General features: G+C 39.8%; 1 protein-coding gene across 1 annotated transcript; it reads left to right on the top strand.

Moving 5' to 3' along the window:
* Positions 1-685: 685 nt before the first annotated feature.
* On the top strand, positions 686-17,750 carry RARS1 (arginyl-tRNA synthetase 1). The gene is made up of 15 exons (XM_053465353.1): positions 686-803; positions 2,021-2,155; positions 3,111-3,299; positions 3,982-4,090; positions 4,295-4,395; positions 4,718-4,839; positions 5,113-5,233; positions 5,608-5,737; positions 6,919-7,023; positions 7,773-7,951; positions 8,523-8,632; positions 10,530-10,635; positions 14,896-15,068; positions 16,192-16,439; positions 17,543-17,750. The coding sequence occupies exons 1-15, from the start codon at positions 750-752 to the stop codon at positions 17,650-17,652; spliced, it is 1,992 nt and encodes a 663-aa protein (XP_053321328.1). The 5' UTR covers positions 686-749; the 3' UTR covers positions 17,653-17,750.
* The last annotated feature ends 303 nt before the right edge of the window (positions 17,751-18,053 follow it).

The following is an 18,053-nucleotide window of genomic DNA, read 5'->3' as shown; positions in this document are numbered from 1 at the left end:
AATATTATTTCGGAACAGACCAACTCATTATTATCCCCACGCCCGGTCAGGGGTCTTCTCCATGTGGGCATTGGTGCTCCCTCTCTCCACAGTCAAGTTTTGGCTATCCATAGCTTTCTGGCAACAAAAATGACTATAGGTAGAAGATGCAAACAAGATGATGAAATTCAGTGCGAAGTAGTAAAAATGCAAATTGAATAAGAATGTTTGATTGGGGAAAAAAAGAGAGATTTTTTTGTAAATCAAGGATCTTATGCATTTTCTTTAATTTGAAATCCTTGGTTACCAAAATATCCTTTATAGCAGATAGCGTGATGGTAGAACTTTTGAGTTAAAGTTATTTCCAGATTCTCATTTGGAAATTGTTTGGGCTCCACACTGTTTTCCATTATTTTGGTTAGTTTGGCGGCATATTATATACCAGCATTGTGATATTCTGCAGATGATAGATTTATATGGCATCTGAATGTTATATGTATGTTTTTTTTAATCTCTTTGTATTGTTGTGTAAAGTGACATACAACATAGTATTCATTCCTAATAACATTAAACAATAAATAATTACTAAATATGAATTGCTACCAGATGGATAATAGAGACATAACAGCACATCACGTGTACACTTATGAAACCAAAACACTGTATCAGCGACACTTCCGTTAGTGCCTCAGTAAGGCTGGTCCGGCGCACGTGACGCAGTTTCCGGTTCCTGGTCGCCGCCTCTCGGTCTCTTTTCCCGGTGTGAGTGAATGCAGAGGATGGATGGACTGGTGTCTCAGTATGAGGAGAGGCTGCGGCAGCAGGTCAGAGACAGAGTCCTGCCAGTGGGCACCCGGCACACAAAGACATTGCCTTCCCGGCACGCAAACACAGGCTGACAGCCATCTGCAGCATATGCCACATGGCGTGCGCGCTCACCGCTGAGCTGCTCATTGTACTGTCCGAATGAAATGTACAAACGCTAGAATAAAGCTCATCGGTGTCGGCTATTACTGCTAAATGGAGCTTTAGTCATGTGCCGAACACAGCACGGTTTAGTCAACAGGTCGGGTCGCAACTGCTAGTGAACTACAATTCCCATAATCCTCTGCCATCATTCGCATAGAAACAGGGACATGACAGCTGTAGTTACAGCTGTTTCTGAACTATCCGGAGATATGGCTGCTCTCATACATTTTCTTATCAGCCCTGCTGGATTTGTTCATGTATTAATAAAATATTTATTTTGCATTTGTTTCCATTGGTGTATAAGGTGTTGCTTTGCTTAATAAAGTGCTTGATTGCGTACACCAAGCTAAAATACAGGCTCCTCATTCATAAGCTTAGTTTTCATTAAAAGGAATGAAGCATTTTCAGATTTTAATGTAAATGAGTAAATTTGAGTAATCCATTCGTTTTACATGTACCATAATATGATGAAAAAAGTGATCTTATCGCTGTAACAACCAGTGAAATAGTCCTACTAAGCAGACCATTCCATTTGTTGCTGTTCCATTTGGTTTAAATGGAATGGCCCAATCAAGGCAATCCTTGCAAAGATGAAGACAAAACATATGGGTAATGAAAGTGTCTCCGGAATATGTATATACGTGTTTGCTTATGAAAATATCCTCCATGAGTTAGTTATCTTTTTACACAATGAAATCCGGCCCTTCCTCTCTGATACGGAGGGATGCTCTAAGGATGCGAGGAACGATGGAGGTGATCATATGAAAAGGTTATCCCACTTGCAAGCATGTTAGAGAAGAATTGTGTGAAGCAATTGTGAATTGGTGCATCTATTTAATTAATCATTAATATTTTTATATTGACTTTAATTAAAGGGCAAGCAATAAAAAGTTATTCTGTTATCTTATGTGCTTGCAGTAAAAAAAAAAGTACTTTTACTTTTACTTCCTCCATATGATGCAACCTCTAAATCAGATTCTGCGTAGTTGTGGGAGTGATGCAGAAGGCACTGCCTGGTAATATTATGTGTAATGCGATGTAAGTCATGCATTGTCGTTGTTCCTTCTTCTAGGAAACAGAGATCAAGTCTCTGGTTGCTGAGATAGAAGCCTTAAAAAACGGAGAATTTGTTGGCGAGACACCGAGCTTAGAAGGACTGCGGGAGGAAAACGCTAAGCTGAAGTATCGTCTGAATATTCTGTGCAAGGTGAGTAGTGATCACGAGAGACTGTGCTGATGAAGTTAATCTACTTGATTTCTTTAGGGGTTATAAGAAGAGTTGGTAGGAGAGCAATGCTTTTTACTCCCTCACTATTTGTTATAATGGGCAAACACTGGCAGTTTTCTCTGTCGTGAAAGACTGAGCTGGCCCTGTTATAATGTCGAATTCAATGTGTAAGGAGATCCCACTGATTTAACTATACATTATACAAGGCAAGCAATCTCTTCCTGCAGAGAAGGATCACTGGGGCTGCCTCTTCACGATGCAACCTACTGAAACGTGACTGCCTGTGAGCTCTGCCTTTCACGAATAAATTGAATGGCTATGAGGATGATCACCTTGCTGAAATCCCGAGCCAAGTCTCTTGAAGCCACTTGACCCATTTTGGTCTGAATTTACAAACAGTGGGTTTACCTGGGATACGCCTGCCCCAACTCCCTAGCCCATGAACACACCGTTTATGGAATATGTATACATTAAAGATAATAATAAAGAAATAATATTTCTCAATAAAGAAATGTTTGAATTTTTTGATACACAAAAAGAAACTGCAATTGAATTACTATATGGGGTATTACTGACAATTTCACTGAGGGGCTTGTGGTGTGCATTGTTACACAGTGTGTTGATTCAGTTGTGTTTTAGGTGTCGCCATACTACGCCACTTTTCTGGGCTTCATGGGCCAACTGTTACCTCCCGTCTACTCTAAGCAGACAGATTGTTTTATGAGTATAAGTGATATCGCTGCACTGGGTCACCGTATCTGAAACGGAAACTGTCCTAGACAACATCTGTGTTATTACACTAATATAAAGACAGGGAGACATTGATCTAACATGAAAGTAAAATAACCCGTTTTAACAAAGCAACATCTGTGGTTAACAGTGTGTTTTTTGTTGTGTATTCAGTCTAATATCTGTGTTGGTTTTTATTTTTCAGAGTCTTCAAGAGGAGAAAAATAAGTCTTGTAAAAGCATGATCAACATCAATGTCCAGCTTCAAGAAATCTTTGGCAAGGCCATCAGAACTGCTTACCCGGAACTGGAGAATCCCCCCTTGGCTGTCACCCCAAGCCAGCAGCCAAAATTCGGGGATTATCAATGTAACAGTGCTATGGCAATGACGCAGGTACACCAAACAATAAACGTATTTAGTATTTGTGCGTAAAGACACGGCATATCCCCATGGCCTTTCTGAGTATCATTCGTTCGCAACTTACCGACATGATTTATTTATTTTACTTCTACCACTTCGATATGTTTTGTATCTTCCTTACACTGGAAGAAATATAAATGTATACCCAGTTATGTGTATGTATTTCAAATTAACAGCAAATAATACTGGGTTAAATGGGGATCTTTATTTTTCTGTTCCTTAAATAATACGTTTGACTGCAATACACAGCGGCTGTCTCCTGGTGTCACTCGGTCTGCAGCAGGGATGGGTGGTAACGGGTTCGGAAAGCATTAATACCTGGGTTTTTCAGCAATAAACCTGTTCAGCTAGCCTGGTGTGAGAAAAGGTCAAAATAAATACCTCTGCAATTATGTGTCCTGGATTTTAAAAGGGGCCCTGCAGGACTCCGTTGGATGAGGATTTATGGCCTTTAGACCTTTAGAAAAGTATACTTCTGCACTCACATTCTTAAACATTTCTGATAATGGCTTCTGTGAAACAGACTTCTAAACCCATTTTAAGGTAGGTTACATTAGAAAGGTGCATGGGCGGAGAGTCGGCAAATAAGTGATGTATGTTTAAAATAAAATTGCATGTTTCACCCTTTGTGAGTGCTTTCCCGACTGTGTTTCAGATGTTAAAAGCCAAAGATATAAAAGTGAGCCCAAGAGAAATTGCTGACAAAATTGTGAAAAATGTTCCCAGCAATGATTTGATTGAAAAAATGGAAATTGCTGGTCCAGGTATGTAAACATTTTTTTGTTATATAAGAAACATGAAAATAAAATCATTTTTGCGGGTTGTGTTGTTTTCTGACCGAGGAGGACGGGTGGTATATATTTTGATAAAAATGCGTAAGAAATACCGTTTATGAAAACAATGTATGTTCCCTTTGAACCATTGTCTAAACTATAATATATTTAACGTTTGCTATGTTTGTTTTAAAGGTTTCATCAATGTTCATATCAGGAAGGATTTCATATCGAAACAACTGACCAAGTTGCTGGTGAACGGAGTCCAGCCACCTGTAATTGGCGAAAGAAAAAGGGTAACATTAAAAGAAAAAAAAGTCTTCTTCATAACGTGGCAGAGCAAATTAAGGTTTTCCAGTATTTATTGGTGGTGTATGATTGAATTATTATTTCCAAGAACGGGAGGGTTCAGGTGTGTGTATGTATGTATATGTTGCAGGCGCCTCATACATCTGCACCCTCAAGAGTGATAAAAACGCTCCCTGAGCTTCCAAGACGCACTAGGATGTCTTCCATATTCTGGTTATGCAGCATTTAACGCTTCAAGGAAATGGTCTAATGCATCTCCTTGCTTTTGGCATGTCCTGTGTGTGCTGTAACTTGTTTTGTATATTTCAGGTTGTGGTGGACTTTTCCTCTCCAAACATTGCCAAAGAAATGCACGTAGGTCATCTGCGCTCCACGATCATTGGTGATAGTATATGCCGGCTGTTTGAGTTTGTTGGCCACGATGTACTCCGGTAAGTTGTCTCTGCAAATGTCACCCCACTCAGTAAAATAGATATAAAGGTTAAAGTAAGCAAAACTCAGATGTGAATTAGTTTCCGCTTCTGAAATCTCACCTTTTGCAAAGGCAGCCAAATGTAACATCTTATCAGCATAAAGATGATAGTCCGATCCTTTCTTTATGGATACTCCTTCTGTCAAAACAAAGAGACGAGTTGCAGATCATGCTCCCTATGATTCTGAAAGAATTCTATAATTTCCAGTAATTATTGCAATATTATTCATAGGTTGAACCACCTCGGAGACTGGGGCACACAGTTTGGAATGCTGATTGCTCACCTGCAAGATAAATTCCCAAATTACATAACTGTTTCACCCCCTATTGGGGACCTCCAGTCATTCTACAAGGTATATCATTATTTCATATATATATTAAAATAAACAATTGTGGCTAGTATGGATTTTTTTTAGAAATGGTATTGCCAATGATGCATTAAAATATAACCCTTTTGACAAATGTCACTTGGGAATGTATGTTGTTGTTTTTTTTAAATATACTAATATTTCAATGTCATCCATGGTCAGACTTCTAAGTTTTTATATGTTGGATCAAATTGAGCAGCCATGTAGTAACCCTGCAAAGAGGTGTAATTTTTTGGGGGGATCTCATATTTTTTAAACAAATCAAAAATTCTAATTGTGAATGATCACGTAATGTTTATGAAAAACAATTGTTACAATCTTGTTGAGTAAATGTTTTATAATTGTTTATTTAAATGTAGGAATCAAAGAAGAGATTTGATGAGGAAGAGGACTTTAAAAAACGGGCTTACAACTGCGTGGTGTTACTCCAGAGCAAGAGTCCTGACATCATCAAAGCGTGGAACCTTATCTGTGACGTGTCACGAAAAGGTAACATACACACAAGATGTGTTTAGAGCTGCAGTATTTGTTTCTACACACACAAAAAAACCACTAAGGCAATAGCTGCAACTACCTGTAGAAGCAAAACGATGGTGTGTTGGGGACCAGACCAACCTTCGCATGTAACAGTGCAAACGTCAGTACGCTATTATATAATGAACGCTTGATTCAGCGATCAGGCGTGCCCCTAATATAGGATAGAATCTTAAGTGATGGGATTGGGAGTACATCAGTAACCTTAAAAAAAAGTCTTCATACACGGGTCACCTGAAGCCACAATTTTGTGCAACCAATCCTTAATAAAATACACAGATTGAAATAGAGTAAATAACACAATACCTACCAATGACCAAACACACAGACAAGGACAGGCTCTGCCTCCCAGACACACACCAGGACAGGCTCTGCCACACGGATGCCCAAACACACACGCACCAGGACTGGCTCTGCCACACCGACAGACACAGACACCAGGACACGTTCTGCCACGCTGACATCAACTTCCGGACAGGCTAAGCTACAACAATTAAAAATACAAAAAAAGTATTTTCCCCACTGCTTTTTAGTTGACCCCCCCCTTTGTGTTTTTGCCCCCTTCTGTATCGCCCCCAGCCAGTACTATGTCTATTTATGCCCCCAGCCTGCCTCTCCCTTTAGTAATAATTTATGTAATGGCCCCAAATGCCTCCTTTTGTATTGATGCCCCCAGAAAAGATACTGGAGGGCAGCATTTTATCTGGGCTGGTCAGCAATATGTAAACGTTATATGGGTCCTGGAAAATATCGCTGGTGTGGTCACCCTAATGCCCCCACACCCATGTGTATTGCCCCTAGCTAGCCCCACATTGTATATTTATGCCGCCACCCAGCCCTCCCTCTTACACATCCATGCTATGACACACATACTCATCCATTCCCTCATTCACAGATGCTCATTCATTCCCGGATTCAGAGACGCTCATTTATTCCCTTATTCACATATACTCATTTCCTCATTCATGACAATCCTCACACAAATCTTGGTAAAAACCTGTCATTTGTAGGTTGAGATATAGCTCTCCACCACTATTTACTAGTTTGTTAAACAAAAGTTCACTAGCTTCCTGCATAAGCTGTTTATGAATTTTAGTTTGTTTTTTTTATTCAGTTTTTATCCTTTTCCTTTTAAGAATTCCAGAAAATTTACGATTGCCTGGATATCAGCATCGTAGACAGAGGAGAATCGTTTTACCAGAACAGAATGATTCAGATTGTGAAGGAATTTGAAGAGCGAGGTTCCTTTTTTTTACTTCTTCTTGTCCAAAACACTTCCATGTGCTAGATTTATTGAAATAATTGTTATTTTCGTTTAGTTCTGTACAGTTAGGGATAGAGATAACATCTAGTATATAAGTATATGGCCATCCAGACATATAGCACCCCTTTTGGTCTGAAAGGCCCTAAGTGGAGGAGGTAGAAGCGGAGACCTATAGATTTTTGATACACTTATATTTTGTGGTTTGTTGTTTTTCTTGTAGTAAATTTCTATTTAGAAGTATTTTGTTCCTTGGTTTATGTGGAATTATACATTTTATTGAAATGTTAATTGGGCTCCACAATACTTTATATATACAGTGCTCAATACCATAATCTCTAAATTAAGCCAGTGTCATATGCACATACATGATAGTGTTCAGGGGTTTTATACTTCGGTTTCCATGTACCTCTACTGTTCCTAAAAAGGATATCAAAATGTAAATGTAGATGGGTAGGCAACACACTGTGACCGAGTGTGGTCGACGTACTTTTACATACATTTTATTCAGTGAGCCCGGCAGGAATATGCAGATCAACATTAAAATGATTACCCACTATTATCAAATTAGGAAAGCGGGTGTAAAAGAGCAGATTGCACCGTTTTCTTGGCCTGATGTACAAGTTAACCTTATCAACCAAAAGCTAAACTTTTTTGCCGGAATTTGACTTAATGAAAGATGAAAACACATGCTGTCAATTCTTCACCTGCTACTTTTTCTTGTTGTAGGCTTTGTTGAGCTAGATGAAGGCAGAAAGATTGTGTTCATCCCTGGCTGTTCCGTCCCTTTAACCATTCAGAAATCTGATGGAGGGTTTACCTATGACACATCAGACTTGGCTGCCATAAAGCAGAGACTGTTCGAGGAGAAAGCTGATGTTCTCATCTATGTCGTGGACAATGGACAGGTATGATTTGTTTATGAGGTCTTTGAAATGTACTTAAGTATACTCACTGCTTACTTTCCTTTCAGCAGAGGTAGCCAGGGGGAGGAGGAAATAGGACTGAAGTGTTATTCTCTAATTATAATATGTAGGTAGTGCATGTCTTGATTTTAATGCAATAAAAAGAACTGGGGTTTATGCCAAATATTCTTCAATATGCATTCAAAATAAACAATTTTAGGCACTAGAGTGGTTCATTTAAGTTGCAGATGGCTGTTTTTTTTAGGCAGCCCCTGTAAGGGTGGATGAGCAAAAGACATAGGACTTCAGATAACCTTGCCATAGGGCTCCATGGGGTTAACTTTGAACAGGCGCACTCTAAAGCCTGATTGACAAATAAAAAGCACAAGCTACAGGTCTTCTGAACTAAAGTTTTTAGTGATGTCAGCGACAGTTCTAAATACGTACTTAGGAGCTTTAAGAGCTTTAACCTGGTTACATATCCCCATAGCTACCCTCCACTTTACTGTCATTCTGAAGGAGCTCATGAAACGCTGACACGTGCATTTTTATAATATTGTGTATTGTTTTCTAGAGCATCCATTTGCAGACTGTGTTTGCAGCCGCTCAGATGATAGGCTGGTATGACTCCAAAGTGACTCGAGTTGAACACGCTGGATTTGGTGTGGTCCTAGGCGAAGACAAGTAAGTTCTAACCGTATAATATAAGATATGTTAAGTCCCATGTCTAGATTGTATGCACTCACTAACTAATAATAATGTTCTCAGATTCTATGCATCTTCAGCATCTGGAAATCTGAGATTTAACTGAATTATAAAGTGGTAACTCTTCTCCTTTCAAATTCATATTAAAACATGGAATTAGATGGTCCATCTAGTCTACCCATTTTTCTTGATGGAAAGACTCAAACCCTTAGTCTTAGACTCAGGATAGCTTCATGCCCGTGTATATTTAAATAACCGCACTATTTTAGCCCCTGCCACTTCTGCTGGTACTCTTCTACCACCCTCTCTATTACATTGGAAACTCTGACTTGTTTTAGATTCACCTCTTTTCTAACATTTCTCCACGTAAATAAACGTCTGGCATTCCCATCCCTTTATGTATTTATATTTATTTATTAAGTTTATGTTTCAAGAACAAGCTGTTTCTCCCAGATATGCCTTATAACCCCCTGTATGCCTTATACCCCTGATATACCACTCCACCCTCCCCAGATATGCCTTATACCCCTGATATGCCACTCCTCTCTCCCCAGATATGCCTTATACCCCCAGATATACCCTTCTCCCCCCCTTAGATATGCCACTCTGCCCCCCTTGATATGCCTTATACCCCCTGAGATGCCTTATACCCCAGTATGCCTTTTATCCCCAGATATGCCACTCTGCCCCCCCAGATATACCTTATACCCCCAGATATGCCCCTCTGCCCCAGATATTTCTTATACCCCCTATGTGCCATAGTGCCCTCTGATGTGCCTTATACCCCAGATATGCCACTCTGCCCCCCCAAATATGCCTTATACCCCCTATATGCCACTGTGCCCCCCCAGATATGCCCCTTTGCCTCCCAATTATGTCTTATATGCCACTGACCCCCCCCCCCCGATTTGCCTTATAACCCCCTGGTTAGGGGGATCCGGGTCCCCTGCAGCGGTGCGGGGTATCTGGATCTTAGTGTCTTGCTCTGAAAAAACCCTCATCTTATATGCGATAAAATCGATTCAACTAATCGATAATGAAATTAATTGGCAACGATTTTCATTATCGATTATATCGATTAGTTGTTGCAGCCCTAGTCATCTGCACAAAGACCTTACCATTAAGACCTTTCATAATATGGGTCCCAGTACTGTTCCCTGAGGCACCCACTAGTTACAAGATCTCTGAATTCCTATGAATAAATACCATTAACTCCAACCTAGTGTCTCCTGTTACTTCGTCGTTTGTGTTATCCATTCTACATTTTAACATCCAAACATTCTAATTGAGGTCCCTTCCCTTTACCTTCCTCTGTAAAAAAAATTATCTTTATCCTCATTTATATAATTCCCTTCATTTGTATTTGTGTAATTATTCCTTTACATCGTCTCCTTTCACACATGTATCTAAAAACCAGTTGAGCACCGTTAAGATTTTTTTATTAACCTGGCAATATTCTTCTTAGTGAGTGTCTCGGCACAATAAGGCTTTTTTTCCTCCTTAAGCTTAACTTTATTTGTTGTCATCTTCCTCATTCATGAGATTAATTATTTGAACCTGCTTTTATATTAGTTTTAGCTGTTTTTTTTTTGTTGGAAACATACATACTAATGTAGATAGGAATCAAGCTCACAGGAGCCAAATGGCAATTTGATTTTCCACGTGCTGGGAAGCTTAAAGTTAGACTTGAATACATGCATGTCCAGCCAACGGTTGAAGAGGTATATTCATTAAGAATATATTTGCTGGAGAGTTGAATATTTAAATTTCCACAATTTCACCCTAATCCTATCAAGGGTATCCCTCAGTGAGCCTCCTGCATTATTGGTATTTTGAATTTATACAGTTAGATTTATTGTGACATTTATGTTTTTAGGAAGAAGTTTAAGACTCGATCAGGTGACACTGTGCGATTGATAGACTTACTTGAGGAAGGACTTAAACGCTCGATGGAGAAGCTAAAGGACAAGGAAAGGGATAAGGTAAGCTGTTTGTCGGTGTGGCTTCTTAAGGAAATCATAACCCTTACAATGTAAGTTTTAACAGGATAGAAGAATGCCATCACTAGGAAGCTAGTGGCTTCACATTCACAATGCCGTAAGTCTCTCACAGTTACCCCCAGAAGTTATTCCAGCCACGTTAACACAAAATGTATGACTGTTGTAGTGCCGGACAGCTGCTGAATGCCCTCTCAAATTCATTCATACGCGTCAACTTTCTGTACATGAATCCGAGTGCTCATCACAGTTGCTACAGCCTATCGTGATCTGCCATAAATTGACTTAAATGTTTCACATGCCGGGTGACAGAATTGTATACGAGCGAGGGCCGCACTCATTTTTCACTGTGAGAAAATATGGTCTTTAATAAAATATTTAGATTAAAATAAAGTAAATGACACAAAACCTTTACTTTTCATCTCACTGATTTCTGGACCTAGAAAGTTTTGTGACTAAAAATTCAGGATTCTGGATAAGTAAAAATGATACACCGAAATGAAAATTCTGGACCAAAACCGAAAATTCAGGGTTCACTTATCCTAAACCGAAAACGACCCCCCCACACACACCTTTAATAAAAAAATCCCCCGCTTTTAATAAAAGTAAGTTACACACCAAAATTGTACAAAGGATTTAATAACAATGTTAATATATATAGATATATATAGATATATTATGATTGTTAACAGCAATCTCAGGCATACCCAGATTCCAGCATGTACTGTGATTGCTGTCAACAATCATATATAAATTAATTTTGTTATTGTATTTTTTTTGTCCAATTTTGGTGTGTTAACCACACTTTTCTTAAAAGTAAGTAACATACCAAAATTGGACAAGAAAAAATCAACAATATGACTTGGCATGATAGGAGTGTGATTGCTAACAGCAATCACACTCCTTTTATACCCAGGCAACCAGTAAGTGCTGGAACCTAGGCATGATGGGACTGTGATTGCTGTTAGCAATCACACTCCTATCATGCCAACTCAGCCAGTACATGCTGGTACAGGGTGGCTGTAAGTACAGACCCCATACTGCTGGCAGCATCAATACACAAGGCGGCCAGCTAGCCAGGTTTCAGCATGTACTGGCTGACTTGGCATGATAGGAGTGTGATTCCTAACAGCAATCACAGTCCCATCATGCCTAGGTTCCAGCACTTACACACTAATTCATTCATTCACAGATTCATTCCCTCAATCAAGCATACTCATTCAAACACCCTCCCTTACCAGCTTACCTGCACTGCGGCTCTCTCGATGCCGCTCACAGATTTCAGCAGGGGGGAATGCCTCCCTCTGCATTCTCTTGTACTGTACAGAGGAAGCAGGACTGGAGCAGAGTCATGTGATGTCATGTGAACTTTGCTGAGTTCCGCTTCCTCTGTGCAGTACAAAAGACCCTCCCACAGGTAAGCAACAGGGCTCTGATGAACCCGGTTGCCCTGGCTACCAGATCACACGGGCCGCAACTCGAGGTGCTGCGGGCCGCATTTGGACACCCCTGTTATAAGGTGTAGTTAAATCAGTGAAATTTCCTGTCTCCTCGCTCATTAACTTATGCATTACACAGGGCTAGCTTTCTGGAGAAAACTGTCAATGTTTGTCCTTTATAATGAGTGTGAGAGTTGACATTACAGATCTCCAGAAAACTCTCCTGACAATTCATCCTTTACTAAATAAACCCCAATTATATTTTGGCTTTCCTTCCTTAATATCAGTTGCTGTTCTGCTCATCTCCAGCAGATGGCATTGTGATGTCTTTTACTACTTTTACCAGAATCCGTGCTCATTCTTAAGAAAATGAAACAATTTAGCTTCTTTACTTTTTTGTGAAAAGGGTACTTTCTATCGTTTCATCATTAAAAGTTACATCACAACACAAGCTCTCGATTCATTCGTGTGCTTTAGAGCAACTGGATATACTCGATTCATGGGTCATGAATCGAGAGCTTGTGTCATTAAGCCATTTTGTGATACGAGGTAAGCAATGTGTTGTATAGGTCCGTAGACGTTCCAAGGCTTATGCCTGCTGGCTAGTGTAGGTCTCAGCCCGGTACCTGAACTGGCCCTGCTCAGTATTAGGGGCCTGCACTAGAACTAGACTATTTTATTACATTACACGTATAAAGCGCAGATTTATAGTGTCAGGAATTAAACTGTTATTTTGGAGGGCACAGGAAGCCAACATAGGGACTGGCGCACTGCAATGAGGTAAGGAGATTAGACAGATGTTTTCAGAATGGATTGGGGAAGTGTAAAGGTGAGAAATGGGAGGCCAGTTAGTAAGGAGTTACACTTATCCACACTGGATATTACAAGGCAATTAGTTATGTTATAGGATCAGTCAGAGAGATATTTCGCTGATTGTAGCAGCAAGACAGCGGGCAAGGGCTATTGGGCAGGTTGGGGAATTCTCAACAGTGAGGAAGATATCAGAAACTGAAGAAGGAAGAGGAATAACCAGAAGATTAGACATGGAGATGTTGCTCTTCAGGGTTTGCCTTATTCCTACGCTTCAAAGTGGTCACCTAGGCATGTTGAAATAAAGTTCAGCGTGTGCACTTTTAATATATACTGTATGATAGCTGAGTGTTCCCTTTCATTTGTTTGTTTTTTTCTTCTTGTGAATGCATGAAGTGGAGGAATTCTGCAGAATACTCGCTATGCATTTGCAGTAATTTTCTGCCCCCAACTCGTTGGCTTTCAGGAGACATCTCCTTGGCTTGCAGTGTGCATGTGCAGCATGCTCTCCACCAGTCGACACCCGCGCACGTGCGCCTCCATTCATTTCAGTGGGAGTGGATGGGGTGATACGCGGGTTTTACTTCTTACAGGCGAGAGATGCTTCAAAAAATACGTACAACCTACTTTTAATATACATTCTCTGTTGATGAAGCTGTATGAGGAATTTGAATCTTCCCTTAATTACCCCATATTAGTAGGGACACAGTATATGTGCATTTAATCCCAATTGGCCTGAAATTTGGCCGTGTTTAACAATCAAGGACAAATTACTGGTTTTCGACAATGCTGAAATCCTCCGTGAATCTTTGTCTGAATAAAATAACACTTACCTTTGAATATACCTCACTGATTGCTAAATTCCCCAAGCTTTTTTTCTTCTGTCAATCAATACTGCTTCGGTAACAACCTTGGATACTTCGAACAACTAGAGCTTTCCAGTTCATTTTGTTGGCTGAAAAATCTAGGTTTTTGACCATTTTTCACCTGTGGTTTTTATTATTGTATCCTGGAATCCTTTCCATTATACCAAATTATGTTATGCATCCTAACCATTTCTTAGAATTTATTTTCCTCTTCTCATGTTTTGTGGCCATTAAACTAAAATTAATATTTTACTTTAGAGAGGATTGCAAAGCTTTTAATGCATTTTTAAAATATTCTCTCGATTTCGTAAGGATAATACCTACATAACATACTTTACATTCTTCATGCGAGCTTTCCAGGAAGAATGATAATACTTACCTACATGTTTGTCCTCATTTAAGAGTTTTTAACTCATGTATAAAATTGTTGCCCTAAAACAGCATTTGTCATATGAAACCCTTTTATTTATTTATTTATTAATTTACACTTGTTCAATATACAATGTAGATTTAGGTGGATATGTTTAAGCATTAACCAAATTAATAAAATCTATTTGATCTCATTCCAGAGCGCCATTTGCTATCACATAATTTTCTCTGGCCAGTACGTAATAATGAGCAAGTCTGTCAGATCTGTTTTAAAATGTGGACCGACACTGGCACTTTCCCCAAGCCCTACATTTTTTTAGATATAGGAGCGTACTCTAAACATATAAATATAACAATATATGTATATATTAGAAACCTGCCCTATATGTATACCGTGATGACAGCAACCTTCATTTCCCTTTCTCAGAATCTGCATGATTATTCATTCACATTACGTTATCCATGTAATTCTTGTTGATTGGTTTGGGTCAATGGATGAGGAGAAGCATGAATACTTCAAAATGGCAAATTAATTCTGTAATGCTGGCTTTGCCACAGGCTGCTACTAATCTTATCTTCCATAAGATTTACTTCTGAACCAAATATCAGCAAAATTCAGTAATTTCAATAAATATGTCTGATGAAAGCTTTGAATGAGACGGTTCACCTTTTAAAAATATTTATGTTTAATGTTGCAGATGGTTCATTAATAGCATGGCTCAACAGCTTCCTTGCACTAATGGCTGCCATTTCTTTTGAAGGTCTTGACTCCTGATGAATTGAAAGCCGCACAGACCTCAGTTGCCTTTGGGTGCATTAAGTACGCCGACTTGTCTCACAACAGAATGAATGACTACATCTTTTCTTTTGACAAGATGTTGGATGATCGAGGAAATACAGCTGCCTACCTTCTCTATGCCTTTACTAGAATACGGTAAGAGAGCTTAGTACACAACTTGAACCAACAAGCTCTACAATAGACACGGACGACTGTACAATGTAGACATTGGGGACAACCATGGTTAGTTACTCCATCAATGAAATGTCTACATTACCCAGAGCTTGTATTAACCCCTTAATGACAATGGACGGTCCGGGCACGTTGCCTGAAAACAAAGGGTTAACGACAATTGACGTAGCAGGCCCGTCATGACTTCAAACAGGTGCAGAAAGCAATCTACCTTTGCTTTCTGTCCCCAAACGGTGTTGCTGTGATGCCTCGACGTTGAGGCGTTCAGCAGCACCACGATCGGCATCAGGGGCCGTGTCTGGCCTCTCCCCGGGGCGTCAACGTCCGCCATACGCAGTTTTAAAAGAGTTTAGGAGGCGTTCGTTGATCGTTCGGTCTCGCTGAAATGCCTCGATCACGAGGCATTCAGGGACACCTTCTAATCTGGACATGGAGACCCCCCACAGAGAAAAACTTTTTTGAAAGGGCATCTTTTATCCCCCCCTTCATCTGGAAAGTTGTTATGAAGAGTAGCTATTTGGCTCTTATAGCTGATATGTCCTGCTTTACTTTATCAGAGTTCACAACATACATCCTGTTATTGTATTAGCTCATTGTAAAAATATTAGCTGAAAGCTCTGAATGTGGTCGATCAGCCATGTGTTTGTTTTTTTGCTTTACAATAATTTATTTTGGATGTTGCCATTCTAATTAAAATACCTGATACATTACATAAGGAACATTTAGCTAGTTGAGGATCAATAATAAATAATCATGGCTGCGTTGCGCCCAGCCGTATTCTACCTTGGCCTTAATGTCGTGGAACTGAGGTAAAAGCGCATTGCAGCAGGCTGGGGTCCTGGGACAAGGAGGAGGTTATAAGGAATCGGTAATGAAGAGGTGACTTGTGATGCCAGTGGTGGACTGGGGGATGAGGCATTGTGTATTGTGTACAGTGCATAACAACCAAGCTTTCGGTAAGGGGAGTGGGTATTGACTCCTGTCATAGGACTAGGCACTAAGGCTGATTAGAAAGGGGAGGAAAAGTCCTCCCCGACAGTGATTAATATCTGTAATCTGTTTGTATTCACTGAATGTGTCATTTTAGGTCCATAGCGAGACTGGCAAACATCAGCGATGAGGTTCTTCGCGGGGCTGCCCAGAGCACAGAGATCGCGTTGGAGCACGAGAAGGAATGGAAGCTGGTCAAATGTATCCTGAGATTCCCAGAGATCTTACAGAAGATCTTAGATGACCTTCTTCTACACACACTTTGTGACTATCTGTATGAACTAGCTACCACATTCACAGAGTTCTATGATAACTGCTACTGCGTGGAAAAGGACAGACAGACTGGTAAGTCCTGCCTATATCATAAGTTTTTATAGCCCTGTCTCAAACATACAGACAAGTCAGTGTTAGAGCCTGTCTAATGATGATATACATCCACACTTTTAAATTTTCAAATTGGGATTAAAGTGAGGAGGAATCATAGCGCAAATTCATTCACGTTAATTTTCACACACACACACACGATTTTATATATATATATATATATATATATATATCATAACTCAGACTCCCTGACATCTCTCTGTATGATGAAGGCCCAACCTCAGTGATTTTAGCAGGCTTGGGTAGCCCTACTTAAGGTTAATAATCCAGGGAGATTTTTTGAGTCACCTCACTGATCAAGCTCTACTCTTCTATGTCCATAAACCAAGTGAAGTCATTGAGTTTTGCAATTTTCCTGCAAACTCCCACTTTAGTGAATATGCCTCCAAAATCCAGATGCACGAGTCATCCACATGATGCAATTCCATTACAAATGCTCTTAATAACCACTCATGGCTGGAAATTATATTATTATTTCCATTGCCAATAAACTGTTGTAGACTGCGTGGAATGACCCAAACAACTTTTTTTAGACTTTGTAATGGGTCAACAGTCTAATTTTACTTTAACAGCATGCCAAAACAAAGCATTACAAGAACGACAAGCTGTGTCAAGAAATTGGTAACCAACTCAATTGAGCACACAGGATCAGCAAGCAGCGTAACATAAATTGTGAGATTTCTGAGAAAATGGCTGCATTAAGAAATTTCTGCTCATGAAACAATCCTTTATATATATTGCAAGCTGGCAACAGCAGCGCCCTCATCTCCATTTGTGCCAGTATGTCTTAAAACAGGGGTGTCCAACCTGCGGTCCTCCTGCTGCTGCAGGACTACATCTCCCGTAATGCTTTCAGCTAAGGGCCTGGCTGATGAGTATGGGAAATGTAGTCCTGCAGCAGGTGGAGGGCCGCAGGTTGGACACCCCTGTCTGATTGTTAATACGTATTAAATCAATCCTTGGCATGAGGCAATGAATGTTTAAAAAAAAAAAAAAAAAATGGGGCCTGAGAACTTTGTTTATGCCACATATTCATCTCACGTGTGTCTTTTTTGTGCCTGCAGGTCAGATAGTGAAGGTTAACATGAGCCGAATGTTGTTGTGCGATGCCACTGCTGCAGTCATGGCGAAAGGGTTTGATATACTGGGAATTAAACCCGTACAGAGGATGTAATGTTTGGATCACTATTTCCTCCCTCTAATATATGCATAAGTTCTACTTTTCTAAATGTCAACAGAACAATAATAAATTTTATTTGATGCAAAAAAAAAGTGAGTTTCCTGCGGCAGCTACATGGATTAAAAACATGGACCTCGGTCATTGTGAACTCAAGTTGCACTCCACAGAGTGATTAACATTGACCTTTGTTGTTAGTGGCCAGAATATTCCCTTATTGCCCTATTATTTTCTAGCGACCAACCTAGAAGCTCATAAATTTAGGATAACCTTTTTGTTTAGTGGAAGCAGATATCTTTCTATGTTGGTCCAATGAAAGGTATGTAGTCATAAGTTATCCCCTTAGAATAAAAATAGTCCATCTTGTCTTGAACAAATATGGATCTATTTTCCTTATT

The sequence above is a fragment of the Spea bombifrons genome, chromosome 4, assembly GCF_027358695.1.
Source record: "Spea bombifrons isolate aSpeBom1 chromosome 4, aSpeBom1.2.pri, whole genome shotgun sequence".
Lineage (NCBI taxonomy): Eukaryota > Metazoa > Chordata > Amphibia > Anura > Pelobatidae > Spea > Spea bombifrons.
The sequence above is the reverse complement of the archived record's forward strand: the minus strand, read 5'-3'. Positions and strand labels throughout refer to the sequence as shown.